Source organism: Gambusia affinis, linkage group LG12, assembly GCF_019740435.1.
Source record: "Gambusia affinis linkage group LG12, SWU_Gaff_1.0, whole genome shotgun sequence".
In the NCBI taxonomy this organism is placed as follows: Eukaryota; Metazoa; Chordata; class Actinopteri; order Cyprinodontiformes; family Poeciliidae; genus Gambusia; species Gambusia affinis.
Genome location: NC_057879.1, coordinates 8,811,239 through 8,838,984, shown reverse-complemented (window position 1 = coordinate 8,838,984; position 27,746 = coordinate 8,811,239). Strand labels below are relative to the sequence as shown.

Here is a 27,746-nt window from a genome sequence, read left to right as displayed (position 1 = left end):
ACAGCATTAAAGAAAATGAATGCCTATCTTCAGATCCATCTTTTTATTACCTATGGATCCGTTGAAGTGTGATTTCACATGTGCAAGACCCCGGCCCCATCTCTCTGCTGAAGGACAAAATAGCTACTCGCCGACGATCACTACCATTGGTTTTAGCCGTTAAGTTATCAATATGACACGCTAAATCTTAGATATACACCTGATGTATAAAAGAAAAAGGAACACAGTGCTTTGCTGCTAATTGTCAACACCACAACAAATAGATAATGGGTTCAGGAAAAAGTTTTAGAAGAAAAATGGCGAGGGAGAGAGAAGTAGTTCAGTTATTCTTGTTTGATTTTGACCTGAGTAGGTAGATTTGACGTGGAATTCACTGTGTTTTGGTTCAATTAAAAACATTTTTAAAAAGGTGACCTAGACACCAACTGTGACAGATCATAAGTAGAGCAAGAGTTTAAATTGGCTAATCAACCACCAGTGTAAAATTAGCAGTGGTAGCTAATTTACCACAGCGATCGCATCTTAGTCGCAAAACAAACACAAAATTGTTCTACCGCAGCAATGGTTAGTATGTAAAAGAATAGTCTTTTTGCCCTCCAGCGCTGTCTTACAGGTGTCTTGGTGTCCATCTCCAATGGTCATTGGGCGACAGGCAGGGTAGACCCTGGACAGGTCGCCGGAACATTGCATTGCATAAAAAACCCCGAAAAACATTAAAAAGATAAAAGACAAATGGGTAAAAACACAACATAGACCCATCAAATGAAATGGGTGCAGTAGAGCACAGGAGCATTAGAACAGCCTTTGGCACAAGGCTGTGGAGCAGTTTGGTTCTGCTTTTCATGCTGCGCTACTGTCTGACAGCATGAAAAGTTAAACCAAATGTCAAAGGTTAATGTAGAGGTTATGAGAAATATTTTTACAATGTTCAGTGCCCTGTTCCTTCTGTAGCTCTGAAACAAATCCTGGACAGAGTGCAGGTGTGAACAGAGTGAACCTAAGTGATCTCCAAGGTTCCCTCACTGTTCACTGCAGGGCTCTGCTGTTTGACATTTTGCAGCTGATGTTTCACAGTCGCAGCTGAGAGATGGGTTTGCTGGTTTAAGTGGAGTCTTTAATAGATCTGTTTTAGAGGGGCGGCGGCGTTCTTCAAGTAGGCAATATCATTAGAAATTAGTTCCTCGATGATCTAAATGCCGTTCTTTTAGCTTTGACATAGTAAGTCAGAATTATGTAAATTACTGTTAATTTAGCTGCAATATTTATTCTCAATCAGGACAGGTGACTTCTTTTGGCTTACTGCTTGACTGTTTAGCACCAAAGCCCAGAGGCTTTTGCATCCAACCTTGGTGGAAATGTGTCGTTGTGTGAAACATTTATGTCACACAATTATCTGGCACAGATAGTTGGCGAGACAGTTGCCAACTATCTGTGGCAAGATATTTTGTTTCTGATTTTTCTGTTTTACTGTATCCTATTGAAGTTGTTAAATAATTATTTCATTTTGGCCTGTAAGATTTACCGTTACTAAAAAATAAAGAAATTCTAATCAGTATTTTGAAATACAAAATCTGACCTGGTTCTATATTTTCAATAAGTACAAACCAACTGTAAATGTAACGATATTAACCGCTGCTGAACATCTGTTTTCCTTCTTTCCAGCTTTCAGCTCTGCCATCCATTCTCTAGACGGGGCGACGCAGCGGAGCGACTTTGTCTCAATCCTGAGAGAGTTTGGGAACCACTATGTGCAGGAGGCCGTTTATGGCTTCCAGGAGTCCTGTACCATCTGGTACCCCAACAAACAAGTCCAGAGACAGCTGTGGCTGGAGTACCAGGACATCAGCAAAGGTAGGACAATGAAGTTTGTGTTGGTATGTGATTTAAAAGGAATAGAAAAGCTAGTTCTGAGCTCTTGTTTTGTGATTAAATGGGGAGTTGACCTTGTATGTTGCATGATATTTTCGTCTGAGAATATCAGAAACTATGCTACACCTGCTGAAAACTCTTGGCTCCTTTAGGTAATTGAGGTTTTTGCTACCGTATTGCCTCTAGAACTCTTTCAATATTCACTGTATGTGTGACTGAACAACTTTTCTAAATGACACAAAACTTTTACTACCAAACAATGTATTTAAGGTTTTTTTTATATATCAACTATTTTAGATTAAAAAGACAAAGCAAACAAAAAAAAAACCCTGTGGTTTTGATCACACTTCGTAGCCAAGCACACAACTTATCTTTAATGATCAGAGTCCACATTTCTTGTCTTCTATGATGCTTGAAGTTCTGTTAACTGTGGCTCGTTTAACGTAACGATTTATCTATGTTCAGTAGGCGGCAGCTGCATGCCTGTCAGCACCTCTTTTATCTGACATGATCAAAACATGTTTTAGTGGTGTGCTGTCTACTCTAGACACGGTTTGCGACACACAACAGTTATGCCAGAACTTGGTCATTGATCAGTGTTGCTTTGAGGTAATTTCTGCATTATTACAACTGAAGAAGCCATGCTAAAAGGCACTGGGTTTGAAGTTTTCCCAAATCAAAGAATCAATGTCTCCGCTTTCCTTGTATTGTGAGTACATGTCGGCCACATGATGTAATCTTCTGTTGGTTGTTGTTATTTTGAGGGGTTTTTTTTTCTTTACACTAACTCACTTATGAGCAGAGACAGTTAAAGCCATTTTCACCTCATTGATTTCAGCGTGTTTCTTGTCGTATAAGTTTGTCCTGTATCACTTTTGCTCCTCTGTTTACCTGTCGCTGTCTATTTACCTTCAACTGCTCACAATAACTATTGAGTAGGTCTACCCATTCGAACAGCCTCTTTTAAAAATAATAATTATACTAATTGTAAAGAAAATGGGTACAGTTCCCCTCTCAGTTAAATATGACTTTAGTTTTCTTTCTAGCGTTCTCAAAGAACCTTAGATATTCCTAAACTTTGTTTGACAGATTCTCATTAGCTTGTCATAACTAGTGATTTCAGTTGAGCAATAAGGTTGAACATACAATAGTGACAACTAAACCTCATAAAATCTTACTTACTTAATGTTTTTTCTGAAAAAAACGAGTTGTAATCTCTGCCAACAAGCTGTCTGTTCTACACAAACAGAGACACTTGACCTTTGACTTCGAGAATTAATATTCTTATGAACAGATTAGCACCATTAATGACGGGATTAATGATAGAATTAATGATTGAACATTGGATTAAAAATAATTGTGTTCAATTCTCCTTTTGACCTACGATATATACAACGCTGTCACCTAAGGGAGGCTCAATACACAAGGCTAAATAATTGCTGCTGTCAAAGTGTGAATTCAGAACTGGAAATAACAAACATAGCATTTCAGAAGGTCATTTGCAGCATTAATAATGTGCCTGCCTATATTGCAATTATTACATCGTGCAGCACTTAGACAGTAGTTGAAGCATTGTTAAAACATTCTTTGTAAATCCCTCTATAGCACAAACCAAAATTGTGACACACAAAGTGGTGAAGTCGTTACCCAAACAGTTTCCTTCAAAATAACAGGAGCATATTCAAGTTTGGGTTTTGAATATACTCATGTATAGGATCTCTAAATTGTGACGTTGGGGTGAAGGAGAAAACACAAGCTGAAAAACATGCACTCTTTGGTTTCTAGCAACTTATGTACAAGGCTGTTTTCTTTAGAGAATCAATGCCTTTTGGTTAAAAGTAGATGTCCTCACCCTGCTAAGTGAAACAGGTTTTAAAAGAACAATAAACAAAGAATAACTTGTTCCTAATCTCTTGTATTTAGTAGGTCAAATGTTAAAAGAACATAAAACATCAGATTTTGTCTATGCGATACTGCGAGTCTGTTTGTCTAAGATTTTGGCAGAAATCTGTCAAAAAAAAAAACCCCTTTGTCCTGTCAAATGGTAGCACAGCGATTACAGTCAGCTGTGAAGATGCGAAGTGGCTTAATCAAAGTGGATAAGTGTTTCAGCTTGGCTCAGAACCATCTGTTTTGAGGAAAACAAAATTGATTCCATTGGCAAAATCTTGAAATCAGAGTCATCCTTCTTAATCTCTTCTCCTCATCTTGGAAATATCTTGCCCTTTTGCAGGGAGTAATGAGCTCACAGGAGAGTTTGATGATCCATTTCCCCAGCCTTTGCTCCAAATACAAGATGTGCCTGACTGCAGCTTCCTGCCTCCATATTCAGGGGGCAGCCAGGCTGATCTTCCTCTGATTCTATTCTGATTGGGTCACCGACGTGACCAGTCCCTTTTTGGAGTGGGCCTGCTTGTCAATTTTGTGTTTCAACATAACAAGAAAAAGAGGATTTCCCAACTTTGAACCATGTATGTGTTTGACCGGAGGTTGTCGACCTCAAATAATTTTAAAATCGTGGTTAAAAAGTGACATTTGCAAGAATCCTTATTAGAAATAACAATGGTTTATAACTTAGTCGATGCATTGGAGAATGGTTGGGGCGGGCAAAAAAAATAAATAAATAAATAAATAAACTATAGTCTGTAAATTTAAATAAAGATTTAAATCTGCTGTTTCCTAATGAGCCATAAACCGGAAAACCACACACTAAAATTCATGTAGAAGTCATGTTTGTGTAGACATCCATAGCTCATTAACCACGGTCAGGCAGTGTGTGAGTGTGTGTCCTCCTGTACGTTTGGTCATGATGCCTTGTCCTGGTGATTAATAGCACTTTGTTCTTTGCTCTGGGGTTTGATGTAAGTTTCCTATTGTCAGACACATGACCTCAATTACCACACCAGAGATCAGACTGGAATAGCATGAAAGCCTCTGCTGCTCCCTACATGTTTTTGACAAATTATTACATTGAGAAACTGCACTTAAAGTGAAAGTTGTTTCTGTTGTAGGCAGCTCCTGTTTAGAGGTTCAGTTACTGTAATCTGTTCGGAAAGTTCTTTGGTACTTTTGGAGACCACGTCGTTCTCATCAAAACCCTGCCTTGTCTTCAGGTGACCCAGAATTACAGTTCTGGGTTGTTGTTCTGATTCCCTTATACAAATAAACTGTATCCTGTAAATGTAAATGTAGAGTTAAATCTGTTGTTTAAATCAAAACAGGAAAACATAATGTGTTGAAAACAATAACAATAATTTTCTTCATTCCTGTGCTACAGAACAAGAACCTGAAATAATGTAAATTACTGCTTCTTTTCACTAAAGTTAGTAAGTACTTTAACTTACATCTTTATCAAAACTTTCACATATGCAAGTATAGGTTTTGGGACTTCTTAAATTATTGAACTGTGGTAGTTGTGGCTTTACATGCTGCAGTCCAAATCATTGATATTTTAGGCTTCTGCTTGAATGACGTGTTTGGATTTGAGCTCCCAATGCCAGAGGCCGATTCTTGATCCAGCAGTTGAGGCTCTGCATCTGCAGCAGTCTCTTCATTTCATTCACCTCTGTCCACCTCCGGCCACAGGTCCTCATCACAGGGGGAGCAGTGAGGACTCGCCTGCTAGGAATCCCAGTCCGGAGCAACTTACGAAACAGTGCAGCCAACACTGTTTCCCAGGCTCCCAAACTTTTCCTGTCAGATCTGGTCTAATTATAACTTTCGATCACAAGTACACACGTGCCTGACAGAAAGAGCAAATTTTGTTAGTTCTATTACAGCAGAAAGGATAGGAGAGACAACAGAACAGCCACTGTAGGTGACAGTGGGATCGGAGTGCGAGCCAGGGTTAGGCTGTGCCTGCGGTTTGAGGGATGTTCCTCAGGTGGCAGACCTGATGCTGTTTGTTTATATCAACGTGATGGAGAAGCTGCCTGATCCAGAGCGGAGGGACAGATTGAGGCTGCATGTTTTCCTCTTTCTGCCTGCAGCTCGCGGAGCGTTTTGTACTTTACTAGAGCTGCTCAATGAACTTAAAGTCGGAAGTTGTAGTAGTAACAGCCGAACCATTTGGTGTTTGGGAGGGGAGCGCTGTTCCCCGCTACTACAAGCACAATTAGGAAGAAAAAGTTTTATATCTGTTAAATATGGATATTTAACAGACATATACTGTTAAATATATGCCCAGAGCTCTGGGCTCTTCATCCAACTGACCCACTTGTTCGCTCCTGGAACGAGTTTCCCATCACATGTCAAACGTGATGGGAAAAAAAACCCAGACTGATGAATATGAAGAAATTCATCATTCTGAGTTTCCCAAGAAACAAACACATTTCCAGATCATTCGATTAAATGGAAAGTTTAGGAGAAGGGGAAAAGGGCAATGTTGATGTTTTGTTGCTTTTGATGGAGTCTTGTATAAAATAGTGAATGTTTATTGGGATCAAGAGTGTGGAATACAATGCTTTCTGCTGCATTAGGACAAGATGTTTTAGTTTTGCCAAGAGGTCACTTTCTTGTTTCCCTTGGGTTGTCTGGTTGATGAACAAAATGAGACACAGTCCAGACCAACTACTTTGCAGTAAAATAAAAATATGTGTACTTACAGTATTCTAACCAATCTCAATTTTATTTCAACAATAGTGGCAGCACATATATAGATCTTCTACGTATTGTTTTTCTCTTTCAAAGTATAAATACTTAATTTAGTGTATAACTGCTGTATGTGAAATAAAAGAGAGATTTTTGCCTTTTTAATTTCGTCTTGCTACACTATTGAAAATAAAGACAAATTAGCAACAGGGTGATAATAGGCATAGTACTTAAAGTTTTGAAAGGGTAATTTTCTCAGATAGAAACCAGTCATTAAGGGTTATGTGGGTAGATAAAAGTCTACCAAGAAATGTCTGCAGACTTGTAGAAAGTACCACTTAATAGTGCAACTCAGTTTTCCGAACTCTTTGGATGTGAATATAATTAGCCTGATTTACTTTGTCTCTTCTCATGCTTACCGAGTGGCCTGTCGTTGAACATTTGCAGAGACCACGCTTTGCCTCAGAACAGCTCCAAATACTTTGGAGATATGTCAGAACTCTCCAGCAGGAGTTTAAACTGGAACGTTTCTCTCAAGCAGGAAGTGACATTATAAAGCTTGCCTAATTGTTAAATGTCAGAGAAAATAAAAGAAAAAAAAAACAATGCTGATACGCATTGTTCAACAAGCAAAGAATTTTTGAAGTAAACAGAGCAGTCAGCACTGCCTCTCTGAGCTGAAGCTCTCAGTTTTGTTGCACTCCCTACTTATATTAACTAAATCAGCATGGCCTCCTTCCACCCCCTCAGTGCCCTTCCCCACTGAGCCAGGTGTCAGCTCTTAACCAACCTCCTGTACAGCTTTGCGTGCTGGTGTGTGGTGTAACGATCATCCTGCCAGAAGCCAGGTAAAAATAGACGCCTTATTTATTCTATTAGGGCCTGTCACTTTAATGCAAAGCACTCAACAAAGTTTTGCTTCAGGAAAAGAGAGAGTAGCACAAAAAGAAATTATACGGTGTCGGTCCTGACCTGCGAGACCCTTCACACGCAACTCGAACACCTCGGAATAACACCTCCCGCCCTGGCGAGGTGCAGCGGTGAATTACGCTGTTGATTCCTGACAGCGTGCTCGGTTATAAATATTTCACCGAGGCTGCCTTTGGTTTAGTACGTTTAGAGTATAAATACGGTTAATTGTAAAACTGTCAGAGAAATGTGAAAATAAAGAATGCATCGATTTTATAGCACTCTGCTTGTGTGGAGCGTAAAGTATTGCAGCACTCCTCCTCCTCCTCACCCACAGCTGGAGGAAGACTCTCACGCTTGTTCTGGGTTTATAAGAAAGACAAATGTTGCTGACTGAAAATATTTCTGAGATGAAAACAGACCTCTACTGGGAAACTAAGGGATTGCCACCCGTCACTCATATTAATGTAACTTTTTCGAAATCAATACAAAACGGCATACCAGGCCATCTCTACCTGAAACTAAGACATGAATGTGTTTACCTTTTTTCTGTTAGCTTGGACTGTTCTTTTTAATTTAGTTGTGTTTAGCATTTTAAACAGGAATCACAGTCCATTGTGAGAGCTTAAATTAAAATTTGGGCAGCAGCCCTGAACAAGGATTTTCAACCTATGAAACTATTGATTTGTGGTCATTCAGACTTTTGTAAACAGAAATGCTTACACATAAATATTTACTGTTTCTAAAAGATTCCAGTTGAAGCTTTTCAGAATTTTTTTAATGTGGAAGAATTGGAAAAAACAGAAAAAAATTGCACAAAGAATCCATTTTTAATTGTGTCCCACGTTTAATAGAAATCTACAAACTAAGAATTGCACCCAATATTAGATTTTTAATTCTGCTAACATAACTGCATTGCCCAGATGGACAAAAATCCCGATTGAAGCTTTTTTTTTTTTTTAATCTGCGAATCTATTTTGCAAGTAGTGTCTGATACACTGAAGTGACACAATATGTTTGTAATAAATCTCCTATTTCTGTTTGCTGATTGGTGTTTCCAATGAAAAAAAAGAGTTAGAAAATGCAAAACATGTTCTGGTGAAATGTCATCTAGCCAGCCATTAGCCTTAGGCTATGAAGTTTGACATAAATATTCTACGTGTTCAGGCCCAGAGACTGGCTGAAACCTCTCACTTTTAAGTCAAGCCCAAACTGCTTCACTATAATTCTTCTTATACATTGGAGCAGAACGCCCATTTATTTTTCACAATTATAGTCTTTATTGAACTGCGAATATGTTATCTTAAAATCCCTTGACCCAAAAAGAGTCACGTTTTATAGTAATTTTGCTGTAAATCGTTTTTAAGGGGTAAAAGTCATTAAGTGAACATGGAAAATAAAATATCGTGACCCTGTTATATATGGACAACTTGGGCTGTACTCCGTCTCTCGCCCTTAGAATGACCCTCAACACTGCTGTGAGTGTGAACAACATTAAGTAGGTTTAAAAAAATGGATGGATGGATAGTATTGATTGCTTGTTGTAAATGGTTCTACATTGGACTATTTCCTAATAGTGACATTTTTTTTCTAAAAAAAGACAAACCTACTACTTTTCAGAATTGTTTTAACAATGTAGCTGTGCTGACCTGAGATAGATATTGTAATGTGAGTTGGACAAGAACCCAGCTGCTTGAAATGCTGGGACACCTTAGAGGTACAGCGGAGGAGGATAGGGTGAGGATCTCTCATCCCTCCTGATATTTATATATTTAGGTCTTTTACAAGCAAAACTAATTCATATTCTTCACATTCTGTGACCTAAACTCACCCCTGCATTGCACGATTAGAAAATAAGCAATAACCCCTGGATATCATAAAGCAAAAAAGGAAAATAAAAACATACACTGCAACATTACACCCCATATAATCTGGTTTTAGGAGTAGAGCTGATGACTACTTCAGACAAAAACATTTAAAAACATCCATAGTGATAAATGAAGCAGGGAGCCTCCAAACTGAAATAACATCAGTACCTCAGTAATGAAGGAAAGACTGAAGAGTGGCAACCATACTTACTTTGGCAGTTTTTTGTTTACAAATTGGAGTAAAATATTCCTCCTCTCTACCAATAGAAGTGAGATATAAATATATTTTTTTATTATATTTAAAGGGTTCCTTGCTCAAACTACCTTCCTTAAATGATGAAAACACGTTTTGTTTCTTTCTTATGTGTAGTGCGGTTGCAGGACTTCCTGCTGGGCGAGTAAAATGAGCTGTGTGTCTCTAGTGTCAACTGTGGAAAGCAATCAGGGAAAACAGAACTAATTCATACAATTAGTGTCACAAAAGTTTTAAGCAGAATAATAAATCGAGTGTTTTAAAAGGTCCACATTTAATATCTTGCAAGGTATTTGTGTGCGTGTAATTTTTGGCTTTGTGAATTTATTCAAATTTGTTGTGTGGAAATGCTTTTTTACCACCTTTAATGTTGCTAATTAGTTTATTTCTGTTATCTGTCAGTAAAGTAATGAGCTATGGAAAAAATAGTACAATAAGATTTTCTAGTAAGCAGATTATTAGCTTTGATTTATAAATTTAGATGCATTCAGTTTTTGTCGTAAGATCCCCCTTAAAAGTCAGCAAAACCCAGTTGGATAAATAGCTTGTTAGACTTGAAGCTGAAGTGGCGCGCAGGAAGGGGTACAACGGAAAGTTGTTAGGTGATTGTTGGAGAGCTGGAAAGAAACTAACAGAAAGGAGACTTCAAAAAGGGAGGGAACAAAAGACTGGAGAGGCCTGCAAAAAGAGCTGAGGAGAGCAGATTATAAATAGCGGAAAATGGGTGTGACATGGAGGAGAACCAACAGCGAAGGAGCTGCGGAGAGGAGGTGAACACAAGAGAAGCTGTTATACGAAGGCAACAGAGAAGATCCGGGGAGGTGTGGGTGAAGGTGTTGGAGGAGATGTCATCTGTCTGCCTGAAGAGAAGACAGGGTGATAAATGTCCTCTGCTTGTTCATTCACTAGACAATTACAGACAGACATGCAGCAGATGTCTGCTAACTCAGAAAATTCTGTCCTGAAATGTGTCCACTTTGATGGCTCTTTAAAAAAACAAAACAACAACAAAACAAAAAGCCTTCCTAGCGCATTTAGTTATCTATTTAGATTCAAAAGTGTTTTTGTTTTCCGGCCCATGTGCCCATTTGGAAAAAAAAAAAAAATGTGCGTTTCCCTCCTGGTTCAATTCTGCTGCGAAAAGACAGAGAGAAATCTCATCCAGCTCATCACGTTTAACGAAGGGGAACTGCACCAGCAGCTTAACTTGAAGGCAAAAATGAGAAACAGATTGTTTGAATGCTGTTCCAGGAAGCGTCGGTTATCAGACGGCACAAAAGTGGAAACAAGAATAGTGTTGTTCGTTTGCAACAGCAGAATATGAAAGTAGAGAATGCAAAGTGTTCTTTTGGTTTTATTTTTTACTTTTACAATTTACAAACTAGGCTTTACATTGCAATTTACAATTTGATGTGTGGTGTGTATTTTAACATTGCAAAATGATGACAAAAGAACGTGAATATGTAAATAAAAACTTTATTTGGGAAAAGCAAAATCTGGCCAAACTACAAGCTGCACAACATTGCAGCAACCAAGTGATGTCACTTTTCAGTTCGTATCGTCAATCTACATTAACTAGAAAAAAAAAAAAAAAAGATTTTTCCACATTTTGTAATGTTCATTTTCATGAGGTAGAACAACACAAACTGGTACATAAGTTTAAAGGTTAAGAGGAAAACTTGTATATTTCTTTTAAAGAAGGAAAATGTGTTGCATTTCTATTCATGCTCCATTGATCATTCATTTGCAGAATCAGTTTCTATGGCAATAATAGCCTCAATCTTTTCAAGGTATGGCTCTACCAGGCACATCTACAGAGAGACAACTGTTCACTTTGTTATTGGGAAGCTAACCCTGATCCCGTCCCCACAATGAAACATTGATTTAGCTTCAAAAAGATTTTGGACTGCAGCTTCTTTTCTAGGTAATTTGGACAATCCAAAGCACCAAATTATATTCTGAGATATTTTTGAAAGGATATAAATTGGAAATGTAGCAAGACAGTTAAAATAACAACAACAAAGTAGAATCAAGTATCCATAAATAATTTCTACAAGATTTTATTGACAAGATTATATTCAACAACCTACAAAACCGGTTTAAAATGTTTTGCCTCGTCTTATTTTGAGACGAGGCAAAACTTTTGTGGAAGTGCAACAATAGGAGAGATACACCAGATCCCATAAACGTAATACTATGGTTGAAGAAAAAAGGAGTTTTCTAAAGTATTGACTCAGGAATGTGAGCACAAATCCATCCGTCCGGTGTCTAAAGTCACTAATCCTCTCACGGATAAGTGGTGCTGGTGCCTATCTGCAGTGGTTATAGGACAAGACAACAGTTTGACCGTCTGTCACAGGTCATCACAGCGACACGCAGGACAAACAACAATGTACTCACACACTCATACCTAAGGGCAATTTGGAGAGACTAATTTAGCTAGAAGTCCTATTTTTTTAGGCTGTGGCCAGGAAGCTGGAGTACCAAGAGAGAACCCACATGTACGTGGGGAAAAAGATGGAAAAGTCATGCAGACCTTAGGCCAGGATTTAAAGCCAGGATCTTCTTGCTGCAAAGAATCGAAACCAACAGCTGCAACTCCATGCAGCCCTGAATACAAATCATTCCATCTTTTTTTTTTTTTTTTTTTTTTTGTAGAACATTTCAAAAACAACATATTCTCTTTTATCCACTTCCAAATTGTGCGATACTTTCTGTAGGTTTGTCACATATAACCCAGTGCAAGAGATCATGGGCTTAGTATCTCAAAATGGGGAAAAGTTCATATGTCGCAAACAAATGTTACCTTCCGGTATCAGACCGATGCTTAGGCAAGAGTGCACTATTCTGGACCTGTTCACACACTAACCTACCCTGATGTTTAACCATTAAACAACCAAACACACACATGGATAATTAGTCCCGATTAAAAACGCAGTCAGCCTAACAGAAAGCGTCAACCTGCATGCCAGCAGGATGCTCTTTCAATTAATTAATTAACAGCCGCAGAAGCTAATAACAACACTGTAAGAGCCAGTGTGAAGTCAGAGAAACAGCAATTCATTTACATTCTTCACGGGTTTTTCCTGCACCTGCAATTACAGCTCTTCGAGATAAAGATAATACCACGCACGTAGAGTTTTATTTGGGAACGGATGGTGCACAGGGCTACATCCTCACAGACCTCTGTGGCTTAGAGTTTATTTTTTGTAATTTGGTATTTTTATATTTGGAGTCTTGATTGGAACGTTGGATTAAAATTTAATTACAGTGAATCCTCGTTTTTCGCGGGGTTAGGTGAAATCCGTGAAGTAGTTACCTTTATTTTTTACAATTATTATACAGCATAATTAAATACTCTACTTTGAAACCAAAGAACAAAACCTATTTTTTTAACAAATTGAATGCTTTCTTAAAAATAACTACAGTAAAATAATACTTTTAGTCATCAATACTTAGTAGAGCAGGACAAATTGTGACCCTCCTATTTCACTGTGACGCTGTGGCTCACTTCGCTCTCTTGTGTCTTTTTCTCTTGAAGCCTGTGGTGCAGGTGTGTGTTTTTTTTTTTTCGAGAGAAGAATAAAGTTATCGGTATTTGTTCTCGCTCTTTTTTTCTTCTGGGCAAAAACATTTGCTAAAATTTGCCAAGCTGTATTACGTATATTTAAATACCGTAACGTTATCGGCACACAGGTAGAGAAGAAGCGCTGAGACTGTTTAGCCAATCAGGACGCAGAACACAATGCACTGTGATAAAATAAAAAAATAAAAAAACTGCTCAAAAAACTCAGCGAAGCAGCGAGGCAGTGGAAGGGGAACCGCGTTATAGCGAGGGTTCACTGTACATCCAAAGTTCACTTAGAAAAACAGCGTTTTTGGTAAACGAAATCAAAAGCAGGTTGTTATTTTGACAATGTACTCCCAAGCTCAGCCTTCTTTTTATAATGTTGGGTTTTGTTGTTGCCCTTCACGATTAAATTATGAAAACAACCATTTTCCATTTCATTGATATGACTTATTATTCCTAGTTTATTATTGAAAAAGTTTTTGGATCTTGTACTTTTTAAATAAAATGTAAACATCAATTCTGAAAACACACAACAAATTCTGATTTGGATTCACTACAGTCATTTTCAACAAATTAGAATACGTGCCCAGATGAGTTTTATTTTTTAGATTAATAGTACCTTTTGAAAATAACAATCTTCCAGCTGGAATTAAACTTATTTTTTTAAGCCCAGGTTTCTGTTTTGTTTTTGTTTGTTTTTTAATTATTGATTTGATATAGTATTCTTATTTTAAATGCTTTCAATTAGCTGTTAGCAGAAAATCATGACTAAGAGAAATAAAAGTGTTAAAACATCATCTTTGATTAATCTGTATAATGTTTTTCACTTAGTGATGGAGGTACTGAAATAGACTTTCCAATAATATTCTCCCTCATCGAATGAGTCTGTACATTCTAGTTTTGCAGATTTTAATATAAGCACCAAACATAAATCTATTCATAAAGTCCCTCATTAAGCTTCCTTAGACAAATAAAAAATAATTATTGTTTTTGCAGCACAAACCACAAAAATGAGGGACAGTTTTCTAGCCCAGTGCCTGCTGATCTCTGCACCATGGCGATCATAACAACCCTGTAGGGGAAGTATTAGGATTATCACCTTCATACATTTCTAGTATCAGGGACGTAATGAAATTTAAATGTGACTAGCTTACATAATGTTAATCTACAGCAGCAGTACATAACTCTGGGATCTTTGAGCCACCTTTTTGCGTCTCTGAGCCATCTCACTTACACTCCAACACATTCGTCTGTGCATATGTGTAAAACATTTTGGTGCACGATATGCAGAAAATGAGAACAAGTATCCATCTACAGTGTAGGCGTTGTTTTCCTCTGCGACTTCTGCACACATTGTGTTGAACCTTCAGGAGAAAAGACATTCACTGTCCCAGGCTTTTGAAAGCTTACTAACACATTTAATGTATTTAAATGCGGCTTCCTCCTTTCTTTTTTTATGCATCTAGATGATGAATATGTTTTTATATCAATTTAAAAGCATATAATTAAGCATGTATGGTGGGCCCTCTGGGTCTTAACCTTTTTCCTACCCAGTGGCCCCGTGCTGTTTTTCGATTCTGTTGGCTCGACGGTTCTGTAGCTTTTTTGGTCTCTAACCTCCAAGGTTACAGACATCTCCATCCTCCAATTTCTGTCAGCCATTAGAGAATTTAATTTCCAACTTAATTAGTCTGAGGCTATAAAGCCCCATTTGCAACAAATCTCAACCCAATGTGTATTCTGTCATTTTTACATCAGAACCTGCATTAGGATCTTTAGTAATGTGAGCTACAATAGGTTTTCTGTCGGATCAGATCGCACCGGGCCTGGCCTCGCTCCGCACACGAATTGTTGAACTTATCTGATCGTAACTCTGTTGCTGGTTCATAATTGTTCCCTTTTTGTCCCCTTTAATGGATACTGTCCGCTGCAATCTGGGAGCTCTCCACAAGAGCTCCAGTTCTAGAAATACTCCGACCAAGTCATTTAGTCATTACAATTACTTCTTACTAATTTCACTTTAATCCTTACAATTGCCCATTTTGGTTCCTGCTTCAAAACCTTCCACTGTGAGGACAAAAATGTTCACCAGCTTCCTAATATTTCCCACACACTACCCTAATGATGATTGAAGGTTTTCATAAGCTGTAAAGCATGACCACATTGGGAATTAGAGGCATGAATAATCTCAGAATAACTGACTGAAAGACAAAAAGAATGAAATATAGCAAGACGTAAAGAATTTAATATACAAGATATGATTGCTTCACCGTTTATCTACAGTCCAAAATACTCAATACTATATGTGACATCCTCAAAAGAAAATTATAGGCAGTTCTGCTCATGTGCTGACAGAGAGACTTTAAATAAATCCTCCCCACACATTCACACAAAAGAAGTACGGGCATATTATAATCTGCTATCAATGGGGCATGGGTGTTTTTTTTTTTTTTTCACTTGTTCAGCAAAACAGCAGGTGTAGAACAGTATAATTCAATAGAAACATGATATATTGAATGTAGGAAAGCTTTATCTTGTAAGAGTCGGGTTATTGATGGAGACAACTTGGGCCCAGAAACTGCCTTCCCTAAATCATCGTCTCGGTGACCTCAACATTTGCATTGCCAATAAATTGCATTAAAGAAAAGTCTCTCAATACTGGCGTTCTGTAGGAGTTGTGATATTTTATCAAGATTTAATGCCCAGTGTTTTTGATTTGGTCTCTTTTAAGTTTCTTGTTGTTTTTCAAGCATACAGCAAATGCAATAAAGCGTCCAGTGGAATTACCCTGAGAGATAAGGAGTGACATTTGCTGTGGTACCGTCAGTCAAGGCGGTTGTGATCCGTTACGTATCTGCGCCCTTCGAGTGATGCTTTGAATTTTCCAATCATGCCTGACATGATCCTTTTCACTCTTGCCACTTGAATACCTCGCTCTTCTTCGCAGAAATTTAATTCAGCTCCCGGCCAGTCAAGGTCAGCCCACAGATGAGATTTAAGCATTTTATTCTCCTTGGTGGGAACGCGGAGGGAAGAGGGAGGAGAGGGAGCAGCAGAAGGTTAGCCAGACTTTGCCAGGGTCTCTTCTACCGTTTGTTTTGCCAGAAATGAACATCATGACACATTGACTCTCATTTTCATTTTTATGTGTTTTTTTTTTTTTTTGTCCTTCTGTTTTGTTTTTCTCTGCTTGTTTACCTTCCACTTTTCAAAACGATTCCATGCGATACATTTTGTATTTCACACACTCACCCTTTGTTTGGTCTTTTCATAATCTGTTCTCCACTTTGTTTTTTGTTTTTTTATTTAATGTTTTGTTCATGTCATCCTCAACAGCAGAACCACATGAAAATAGTTTTTTGTTTGGTTTTTTTGTAAATTGAAATCGTCTCCAGAGCTTTATTGTACCATTGATATGTATACTATAGCATGGCTAATGTTCTTTGTTCAAAATAATTTAACGTAGGCTTCATCTATTAAAAGATTGTTTTTTTTTTTTTGTTTTTTTTATATTTTTGTGGGTCTTTACATTTATTTGCAATATTATTGCAGTATAAATACGTAAAGCAAGAAAGGCCTTTAAATTTAGTGCACAATAAGTTTTATTCATACATTCCCTACCCATACCTTTGTGATTAAGATGATTTACAGGATATAAAAATGTGCACATATTTTTGATTTGTGAGTGGATTTGCTGTATTTCTCTTCAAGTTTTTTTTTTTTTTGGATTTGGGCATTTCTATTTTGACTATTCTGACCTGCGTGACACTAGTCAGGTACAAATTATTTCATTTTGGTTACCAGCTAATATTATGTTGTATTGCTAGTTTTAATCTGACCACAGATTTAAACATCCACAGTTTTCACCACCAAGGAAGTCTTTCTGAAATGTTCCTTACATCGACACATAACACACCAATGTAACTTTGATACGAGGTTCTTACCCGCAGCTCGGTATCGCTCGACTGCGCTGACCCTTAATAAATACAGTGGAAACGTTCAATCTGTTGCTTTTTAGTCTGAGAAAATTAAACTTCAACAAACCAGTGAACACTACATGGAGGAATCGGCACATCTATCCAGGTTTCTGAATGTGGGTTTCATACAAAGTACTTGCCCTGCCCTTCCCCCGTCTGCACTAGTCAAGCTGATTCTAACGACCACCATCTTGCTCTAGCACCATCAAATTTGTTAACACTGATGAGGAATTGGACCATTTGTCCTGCCAACATGGCCCATCTGTTGCTCTGACGCCGTTTCCCATCCATAAGCCTCCTCTCAGTGCCTGTCTGAGTTTTGCTGTGGTTAATCATATATAATTACTGTTGATGATCTTGAGGAAAAGGCACTCGCGGTGTTTTTATTGGACTTTCGACAACTGGAAACACAGGTTATTTCATCCTCAGTTCCGCTTTATTGAGTTTGTACACAAACAAAAATCATTCGTCATAATGAGAGTGACTTTTATGGGATATTGATGAGGAAATTCAGTGTTATTGTTATATTGGCTTTTTGTTCAAATAACATTAATTTCTCGAGGGATTTGTATATGCTGGACTCCGCCATGTTCTTGTCATTAACAAGAGATTGAATAAATCCTCTGTGTGTATTAAGTGGGTAGCGTATGCGTTCAGTGTGTGTGTGTGTGTGTGTGTCTGTCACTGTCTCTGTGTGCATAGGTTTCCTTTGAAGGCATTTTCTCAAAATAAAAAAATCTAGCTGGTCTATGATTTAATGAGGACATGTGACAGAAATATCTTGTCTACAGAGAGACGGGAAGCTGGAAGGAGTTGGAGAGAAGGAGAAAGAGAGAGAGAGATATCAAGGACATTTGGAAGAATATCTGTAAAGTCAGATGGGAAGTCTTAGTGGCAAATCCACAATCATACCCCAGTGTCTTCACAAATGTCTAAAAGCAGCAGCTTTGCCAGCTCTGTAATCTGCTGCCTGTCTTGAGCTATTTTAATTACCAATCAAGGCACTTTGCAGAGATATGTGTGTTTTGATGCTCCAGGATTCATCTTTCCTTTGAAGGATTAGTACTAGTGTGGCAATTGTACCTTAGTTTCATGCTTCTTTTAGGTTTTTCTTATAAAAACAATCCCATTTGAGAAATCAGTGCCTCTGAATATTGTTTTCCAATGGTCAAAAAGGGACTTAAAGATTATGGTAACTAAAAATAAAGAGACTGTTGTGAAATGCACACAATGTGGATTACTTCAGGTTGCAGGTAATTATTAGCACTTTAAAACCTTCTTTCCAAAACCTAAACCTGCTCTCATACTTTCCTATCTTAACATCTATATTGTTTATTCTGAAAGCACATTTTATCAGGATGGTTTCTTAGCTAAAACCTTCCCTTAAAGTAAAAATTCAATTACTCCTGAAATAGTTTTAAACAATTGTTTCGTGTTCGGGTCTAAATTTTCAAAACTGCTTCATGCTGGCTATACTTTTACTCTGTAAGGTTTCATTTATCTCTGTTGTGACTATTGATTGACAGGTATAGAACTACAAACTATCCATTTATTACTTTTGTGGGCTAAATTGCTGTGTTGTTGCTTTTGTGCCACAGTCTGATATTTTCAGATATGTAAGGTAAATGGTCCCTAAACCCAACAGCTGATTGTTCCATCCTTGAAAATCACCATCAAATGTCTGCTGTATTAGAGTACTTGCATTAATTTTGTACCACACCGCTCTGCAGATACTTTTTTAGCCACGCTGCAGAGGTGAACACCCTTTTTGTGTTATTATGTTGAGGTGGAGTTGGACCCAAATGCAGATGAGGCACAGTGATCAAGTAGATGATGATATTTTAATTAAAAAAATAGAATAAAATAGGAACTTCAAAACTTAGAAACAGCCAGTAAATATCTTATTTGTGCATCTTTCTGTTGTTGAAATTGAGTCTACCAAGCTATCATCACCACTCCCGGTTATAGCAGTGTATGTGTTGTGTTTGCTGTTGTACTGCGTTTTTTTTGTTGTTTTTTTTGACTGTACCTGCATATAGGACACAATGGAAAAAAAACACACTTTTCTACTGCTGCAGGACTGGGTCATTTTGACAGTCTTTTTTCCCCGTAGATTTTGATCTCCTTAACCACCTGCGAATGAAAATTTCCAAGTTTAAAGGCCATCAAATGGAGACACTCTTAACTTTTTGACATATCAAGGCAAGAAAATCTTCATCACTGCAGTCGGAGCTTCTTCATGACATATTTATGTTTAGGTGGTCTTACTTGGTATTCTGGACACCTGACAATTCAATACCGCATGAGTGTTATTTACCTGAGGCAGCATATCCAGATATGTCAAATACAAGCCAGTGTATCCGAATACACAAGTGTAGTGGGGCATAAGGACCAAAGTTTAGACAATGTGTAAAAAAGATGCATTCGAAGCAAAGTATGAAATCATCTCTAAGTTGGCCTCGTCATTTATCTACAGTAGAAATTATTTGGGAAGGACATTTAGACGAGTTTACTGATCAACTGGGAAATCATAACCCCCACTCTAATTTTTTTTTTTTTTTTTTTTTTTTTTTTTTTTTTTTTTTTAATTAAACCGAAAATCATAAAAGGTATGACCAACATTGTATGGAAAAATCTCAGTATGTGTCAGCCCGATGTAGTGTAAACACATACTCAGTGGACAGCTCACGTCAGTGTCGAAATGCAACTGGCAGCAGCAATTCATTAGACTGGATTCCATGTCCTGTTTGTGGATTTCAGGGATTGTTTGTAAGACGGGTTGCCAGGAGGAGCTGTCCTCCATCTGGTCCAAAATCTGTGGATGGAGTGTGTGTAAACATGACTGTCAAAAGGTTTTTGATAGAGGATCCTAACAAATAGAGCTTGTGCAAGGACTAGTTATAGAACAAATCCCTGGAAATTTCAATTTAAAACAGTCAACAGTTGCACAAATGCATCTTGAAGCTAATTCATCAACTCTTGTACTCTAAATAAATTACATATTCTTAATATAATTTGCATACTGTAATTTGATTTTCTTCCCCTCATAATCAGCATACTTGGTGTGCTTCACAGCAGAATATATTGCCAAGTCTGGGCTCTTTTCACACATTCTTGCTATTCTGCACTTCCAGTCTGGCAGTGTGATTAAACTCCAATCTGTCAGATTTTTTGAGCACATTTGAAAAAAAAAAAAAAATCAAGTTACTGGCAGCCTTCAGTTTTCAGTCTTACACTCCGCAGCCAGTCTTCTCTTGTGCTTTTAAAAGACAACATTGTAGGTAGAGCCAGAATTAGGTTTTATTCAAGGCAAAAGTGTAGGTCAAGTGCTAGCCACTTTCAATCAATGAGAAAATCTATCCAAAAAAATGCTTTCCAACTTCAGGTTTTATTGACTTTTAAGGCTTTAAAATTTTTTGCTTTACTTTTCACTTACACAGTGTGCATGCATGCATGGGTGTCCCACTGTTTGTGAGACAAAAGGATGTTGCAAATACGTTGATCTAATGAAGAGTCAGTGGGATTTTAGGGGGGCGGATGCATGTTTTTCAGATGCTAAAACCATGTTCAGGTCCACTTAAAGCAGAGATGGCCTTCTCCATGAGTTTAATAAGACAAAAGTAAACCTGGACTTGAACATAACATTTAATACTTTTATGAGCAGCTGTGTGGGTGTAATTTTCAGAAATATGCCTGTCAGGATTTATTTAGTCAGTCAAACATTGAAGTTGCATTTGCCAATATTGATTATCTGTGCAATACTTCATTATAATGTGCTTAAAATGCAACAAACGATTATCAGCAATAGAGATTTCGAATGAGGTCATTTTTGTTTTTCTTGACAGGAACAGATATTTTGTCCAGACTGAAGTTTCTACCAGATATATATTTTTTTTTATTTCTAAACATACATCTAATTTGAAACATCCAGCTACACCGTTTAATCAACTTGTATCTCGCTCCCTCAGATAATTTTTTTTTTTTTTTGGAGAACAGTTTGCTTACTGATGTTGTTTGCTGTTTTAAAACTAAAGGGTGGCAGGCTTGATACCCAAACCAAAATCCTGAGAAAACTTACTTTCCTCCCAGTATTGGTCTATAAAAAGCAGTGTGGCAGAAATAGGATAATACTGTGCACACTGGAAAGGTTTACTTGGATACTACAGCTATTTTATTGAAGGATTTTTAGCAAAATTTGTAAAACTTGAGTTTTTTTTTTAAAAACGTCTTGGTAGTTGCACTTTTTTCTTTCAGGTATGTTGCATCAAAACAGTGTTAAAAAAATGTTTACTGATTGTTCTTGCTGTTTTCAGCCTTATGAATATTGCTTTAATAAGCAACTTAATAAAAAAAAAAGCTGTCAATAAAAAGAGATCAAACCCTGACCAGTAAAGAACCATTGGTATAGAACACATAAGTGTAATAATTAATAAATTACATACATTTTCTTCGTCGACAATAATTGTTGCTTTTCTTTTTCAAAGAAAATGAGTTCATGTTATATATTTTTTTCATACCTGGAAACTGTGGTATTATCACTCAAGTTGCCATGCCTTGCATTATCTTAATTCCTCTGAAATTTTGCACTACTAGAACTGCATATTGTCAAAAAGCACAGAAAAAAAACAATTCTCCTGTTTCATGAATGAAGCACTTTAGTGTTTTCTCCTCTTGCCTAAATGGAAATCAGTGTAAATGAAGAGTAATGCAGCCTCTTTAATCTCTCTTTCACTGTCAATACCACTACAAGACATCAGGAAAGAGACTCAAATGTTTAATACTTCTTCTGCTACCTGGATTCAGATAGAAAAACCACTATTATTCACATGTGTGCTTGTATGGATGTTTTTCTTTCATTTTAAACAAATAACCAGAACAGAATGTTGCTTATTAATGACCAACCTTGATAGAGTTGAGAAGGAACATTAGGATCAAAGTCCAAAACAAATGTTGTTTTTTTTTTCTTAGAAAATACTTTAAGTTCTTGTCACGGACAATATATTATGTGTACTCTAAGTTGTTTTTCTGTTTTTGTTAACAACATCTAGGCTTCTTTCCAACACCTGAGGATTTGACTAATACCTGAAACAATCATTTCCTTCCCATATGCTGTTTCCAAGCAGTGGAAAACAAGATTACAGCTAATTACACAAACCTTCTACACAACTCAGTAACAGGAGCTTCTCCTAATCCTCTCAGATTTGATGCCGATAGCAAACATGCTGCAGCTTGCTGCTCATGTGTTACAGTAGCAGTCTTGTGGTGTTCAGAGAATAAAGCTGATGACGTCAATCATTTTATATAGCTGATTACAAGTTAGCTCGCTATCCTGTTGAAATTAATTATGAAGAGAAATGCTTTTATTGCCTCTATTTACACAGGTTGTTATTGAGCAACGTAAGGTAGATTCTACTATTTCTACTAATCATGTTGCAAATTAAGATGCTTTCTTTGATGTTGACAATCTTATTTTCTTTGTCACACAAGTCAGATGTAGCTCAATGATCCTCTTACCTGCCCTGTGAGGGTTGTTGGCCACTTTCACAAAACATTACCACTATAAACCTACAGAAATGAGCCACCACTGCGCTCCCAATGGACACTCATAAAAAAAGTCTCATATAGCTGTTAGTTTACAACAAATATACTGTGATGACATGAGGTGCTTAATTACAAATAAAATCTGTCTCAAGTCTCCTCCAATAATTTTGTTCAAAACAATAATGGCTGACAAATTCGGTGTAGCGATCCTATTGTTGGCAGGGAAAAGGCTTCAAATTTAAATTCTGTCCCTAACCTTCTTACTCTTCTCATCGGTAATTATTTCTGAGACTTGTTTGCACTTGTTAATCCTTCTGTTGACCCACAAAGCCAGATTGCCTTTGTACAAGTCGGCCGATTAGGGCCTGTGTCTTCCTCGCTTGGCGAGTCAGGGGCCTAGCGGAGGCATGCTGACGTCTACTCTCCCCTCGCCGAATCGGCCCTTTCGTAAAGCACGAGGCGATGCGATAAAGGCACCTTAATCCCGCCGTAAGATGTTTTGTGAAAGTGGCTTTTTGTCTTTTGAGAGTTCACTGACTTGTCCAACATGTCATATGCTTTAGCTGTATGTTTTTAAGGTATAATTTGATAAAGCTTCCTAAAGCTTGGAGCGAGGACTGTCTTGTTCAGTCCTTTGCAAAAGTATGTGATAGGGCAGCATTAAAACAAAATACTGTTCAGGTATATAGTGCAAGCGGGAAAAGACTGAGATAAATTTATAGAAATATCTGAATATAGCACGTTTCAATCTAGAATTGTCCAAAAATGGATGTCAAAATGTAAATTGCATTCAACAAATCTGCTAAGACAACAGTGTTTATCAAAACTAACACATGAACTATTAATCAGACAAGGGGCTGAGAGGCCCAGAGTAACTTTGGAGGAGCTGCAGAGGCTCTGGCGCCTTAGTCATGCAATGAAAAAATATTGCCTTTATGGATAAGAGGACAGCCATTTGAAAATGACAACCGTAGAACTTTTGTTCAAAGTTTACCATAAACCATGTAAGAGACATGGCAAATATGTAGATGCAGCTAAATAATGGCTAATCCTTGGGGAAAAACCTGTTAAAGGCTCCAAAAGACTGGAGGTTTTTCTTTTTCATGGTGGAACATTAACGTACACCATCCTACTCAGCTGAGGCTATTTTGTAAAGAACTGGCAAAACATGTTGTTTCTAAATATGCAAAGCTAGAAGCGACAAACCTCAAAAGGCTCCCAGCTGTAAGTGCAATGGTAGCAGGTTTGTAATAACTGACTCGGTGTGGCAGAATAAAATTTCATGCCATGAAACATTTCCAGTGTTTTGTTTTTAGCTGTGTTCTATTTTCAACAGAGAATCCATTGTTTTTGTCCAAATCATCAACATAACAGCCCAGAGTGTCCCTTTTCCCAAAGATCTGATTGGAGAGAACTCTTGACCTGAAGAGTTGACTTGTATAATGTTTTTGTTTTTTTGATGTGGTTGTTTTGTCCCCCATATGTGACTTATTGAGCCTGGCTCAATCCACTGGATTGTTTACACCATCCAGCTTGGCTTGTGTTGAGACGTTTTGTACCTGTGGTTTTTCTCATCTCACACTGTTAAGTTGGAAGCGCATTGAGGTTTTGAACAAGACAGACACATTCCTGTCTGTCCTTTGCTATGGATTTGAAGCTGAATTGTTTTTGTTTTGTTTTTTTCAGATTTTCTTGCTGAAGTAGTAAAGTCAAGGACAAAGCAGTCACAGGTTTGAAGTAGTTACGTCTAGGTTTATTTTTCTTTCTATATATTGTTCGATGATACTGATCACAGCTAGTTTGTGTTCAGGCAAGTGAGAATGACGGCTAAATGGTAAATATAAAAGGTTTTCCTCTGTTGGACAATGACACATACTTATACTCTATTTTATAAATACATTGGAGTTTACTGGCTTTCTTGTTAAAATACTTTGGTGTTGAGATTTTTCGACACTATACACAGAAAGATCCAACCAAATCTTGTTGAAGATGCCTAGAAAAGACAACACTACCTTCCATCTAAACATGATGTAGGTTTGATTGAAAAGCGAAAAATAAAACCCAACAACAAGACCTTGACTAATGTTACCCTGGTTGAATGAGCCAACCAGGCCTGAAACTCAAAATGTCTCTTTTTGCTGAGCGATTTCCCTAAAGGGGAAAGAAAATACTACAGGTTTTTTTTTTTGTTTTGTTGGCAAGGCCAATAAATACCCCTTTGTCTGATTTACAGTGCAATGTGTTATGCATTAAAGTTTGGACGTATCAGTTTGGCAGATGGGATCTGTGATTGAATTGCCCTGTTTTCAGGTCTTAACATGATTTCTGTACACATCAATAAGGCATATATCCGTAATGAAGCAGATCTTGATTCATGCCAATTAGTCCCAACACTTCTCTCTCATCAAGGAACTCCATCTGCTGTGTTTACTCTGATGCTCTTCTGCCAAAGGTCCTTCATTTGCTTGTTCAATTAACTTTATGCTGCTTTTTCAGGAGAAAAAGAAATATCCAGTACATACACATATCGACGTGCCTATTTATAATGCCTTTGGCAAAGAGGGAAAAAAAAAAAAAAATATATATATATATATATATATATATATATATATATATATATTTATTTTGACTGTTTATTGGCTCTTATAAAATTAAACCCTTGACATTTCTGAAGTATCAAATTCTTATTTGCATTAGTTTTCTCAATATGGATTTAGATGCGTTAAATGGCGCCCAACTAGACTTTCCTCAGATTGCACATGTGTGGACGACTCCTGTTCACACTCCGCTGTTACCACTCAGGCCCTTTCACTGACATTAACAAACTATGAATAGATTTAATACTTTTGCTGAACTGTCAAAGCTTTCACCTTGTTCCTGGAAACATGCTAATTAAGCTCACTGGGAAGTTGTTTTTTTGGGGGGGGGGTTTTTCTTTTTTTTTCTTTTTCGCCTACATTTGGAGCAAAGACTGGGACTTCGCTTCAAGTTTCTAAGTATTTTTAATTACCACTCACATGGAAACGGCTTCACGCTTCAGCTGAGTTTTTGTTGCCCGAGATGGAGATGGTCACGGGTGAGAAATTGCTGAAGGTATAGAATGCGGGATAATGGATGAGTTGCATGGAAAATGGGATGAGATAGTAGATTATGATGATGTGTGTTCCTGCAGCTTTGTGTAAATGTGCCTGCCTCCGTACTCATGTGGCAGATTCGACTGATTCTTGTGGGCCTTGGAGGAAATGAGGAGTGATGACGGTGCCGCTCGGGGAGATTTGTTTATGTTTGTATGCATGCGTGTTGGAGAACTGTGTGCGTGTGTGTGTGTGTGTGTGTGTGTGTGGCTGGTTTTAGACCGTCTTCACCTCTTTTGAGAACTCCTCACTCAAAAGGTCTTGCTTCCTTTGCTCAGATGTTCTTTTGTCATGGATTTAAAAGATTTTAATCTTAGACTGAGTCAAACTTGGCCGCTCCATTTTTTGCTGCTGCTGCAAGTCGATTGTTTCCTGTTTCCACAATAAAAAAACATCAAAATTCGTCTCCTCCTCTTGCATTATTAAATAAAGCGGAGGAATCAGTCTTCTGCCCTGGGGAACGAGCAGCTGAGTTTCTGCTTCTGTGATGCAAGTAAGAAAACTTCCAACCTCGCCGCTGGCACAGACTATGTAGCCGGTACATGCTTGAACTTGTGAGCGATTTTGCATATGTGACTGCACGACTGTGACAGTTGGGAGATTTCACATGTTTCACAGCACACGTAAATAAAGCCAGTTTCATCCATTCCCTTGACGAGTTGTAAAGTAAGCTGAGCACGACACCATCAGGTTTTGGGGTTCTGTACCAGATGGAAGGGAAAAGGTAGCCCTTCGTGTCCGACACGCACATTCAGCAAAGGCATCCAGATGTATTCATAAACTTAGCGTGAGTTTCTCCGTAGTTGTGTGGGTGGAAGGACGGATCAGTCCAACAGAGATGCAGAACATTTGCTGACTTTGTTTGATCCTTTTCTTAATCTACCTTGGCATTTCCATTGGCATACCTTAGGAGGGAGGATGTAAAATTAACATATGTAAAGCTGGGAGTTATGCTGTAAGCTTTTGTTAAAGCAACAAGAGATAAACTCTTAAATCAAGACTTTATTGGCACCTTTCATTCAAACTGAATTTGCTGAAGTCATTACAGATCCATATTTGGTGATTCGCCATGTGAAAAAGGCTTAAAAGACACTAAACTTTTATTTGCATAGAATAATCTGGATTTTAATTTAAATGTTGAATTAAAAAAAAAATCATTGTGGCACAGCTATTAAAAATCACAAGACATTTATATGAACTTTTTCAACCTTTTCTTTATAATTTAAAACTTACTTTAAGTTCAGCTGAGTTTCATCCTGGACTTTCTGTTTCTCTGGGGTTTTACAATGGAATAACACGTCAGTCCATTTTTTCCCAGCTGGGCAGAACCAGTGAGAATTAACCCTCGGGTGCAGTTTTCCAAGTTTCTTTTTATTAGAAGATATAACATTGAAATTCTAGGTTATTTTGCTACATACTTGAGTGTATTGAATTCTGTTGCCATTCCAGAATGCTACAAAGCTACTGACTCAATTCCTGCTTTTAAAAAACTGCTAGTAGTAATCCAGTAACTGCAGTTGTTCACGGCCAGATTGTACCGGCGTTGTTCCAAAGGGCAAAGTTGAAAATGAGCAACTTTACCTGCAAACACTGGTGACGCATGAAATCCAGGTTACAAAAAGTCTACAACTGATGACTTGATCACAAAAAAGTCATCAGTTGTAGATGATGACTTTTTTGTCATCATCTACATCATCTACATGTGATGCATGTTAGACTTGCATCACGTCTAACATGTGATGCAAGGTGTCTACGTGAAAATACAGTGACGACTTCGATATACCGTGGGATCAGTAATACCAGAGAATAAAACCACAGTTACAGTCACATGTCTCTGCTGAACAAGTTATGTCACATGTCAGTAAATGTTAGTGTACTATTCTGCTTTTGTTTTATTCTGCATTGAAATATTCCTTTTATTTGAATCAAAACTGAATCCCGAGTACAGATGATTACTAGGAATGTCTAAGCCACGGCCATGGATTGAACAAGCACTTTGGGTATTATCCATCGTGTATTCAAAACAAAAAAAGG

General features: G+C 37.6%; 1 protein-coding gene across 7 annotated transcripts in view; it reads left to right on the top strand.

The window, feature by feature from the left end:
- astn1 (astrotactin 1) overlaps positions 1-27,746 on the top strand; it is a 342,774-nt gene that overhangs the window by 197,875 nt on the left and 117,153 nt on the right. For all 7 annotated transcript variants that reach the window (XM_044133570.1, XM_044133572.1, XM_044133571.1 and 4 more), the window contains one exon: positions 1,663-1,851. In XM_044133570.1, the coding sequence (XP_043989505.1) occupies positions 1,663-1,851 (189 nt within the window). The remainder of the gene's footprint in view (positions 1-1,662; positions 1,852-27,746) is intronic.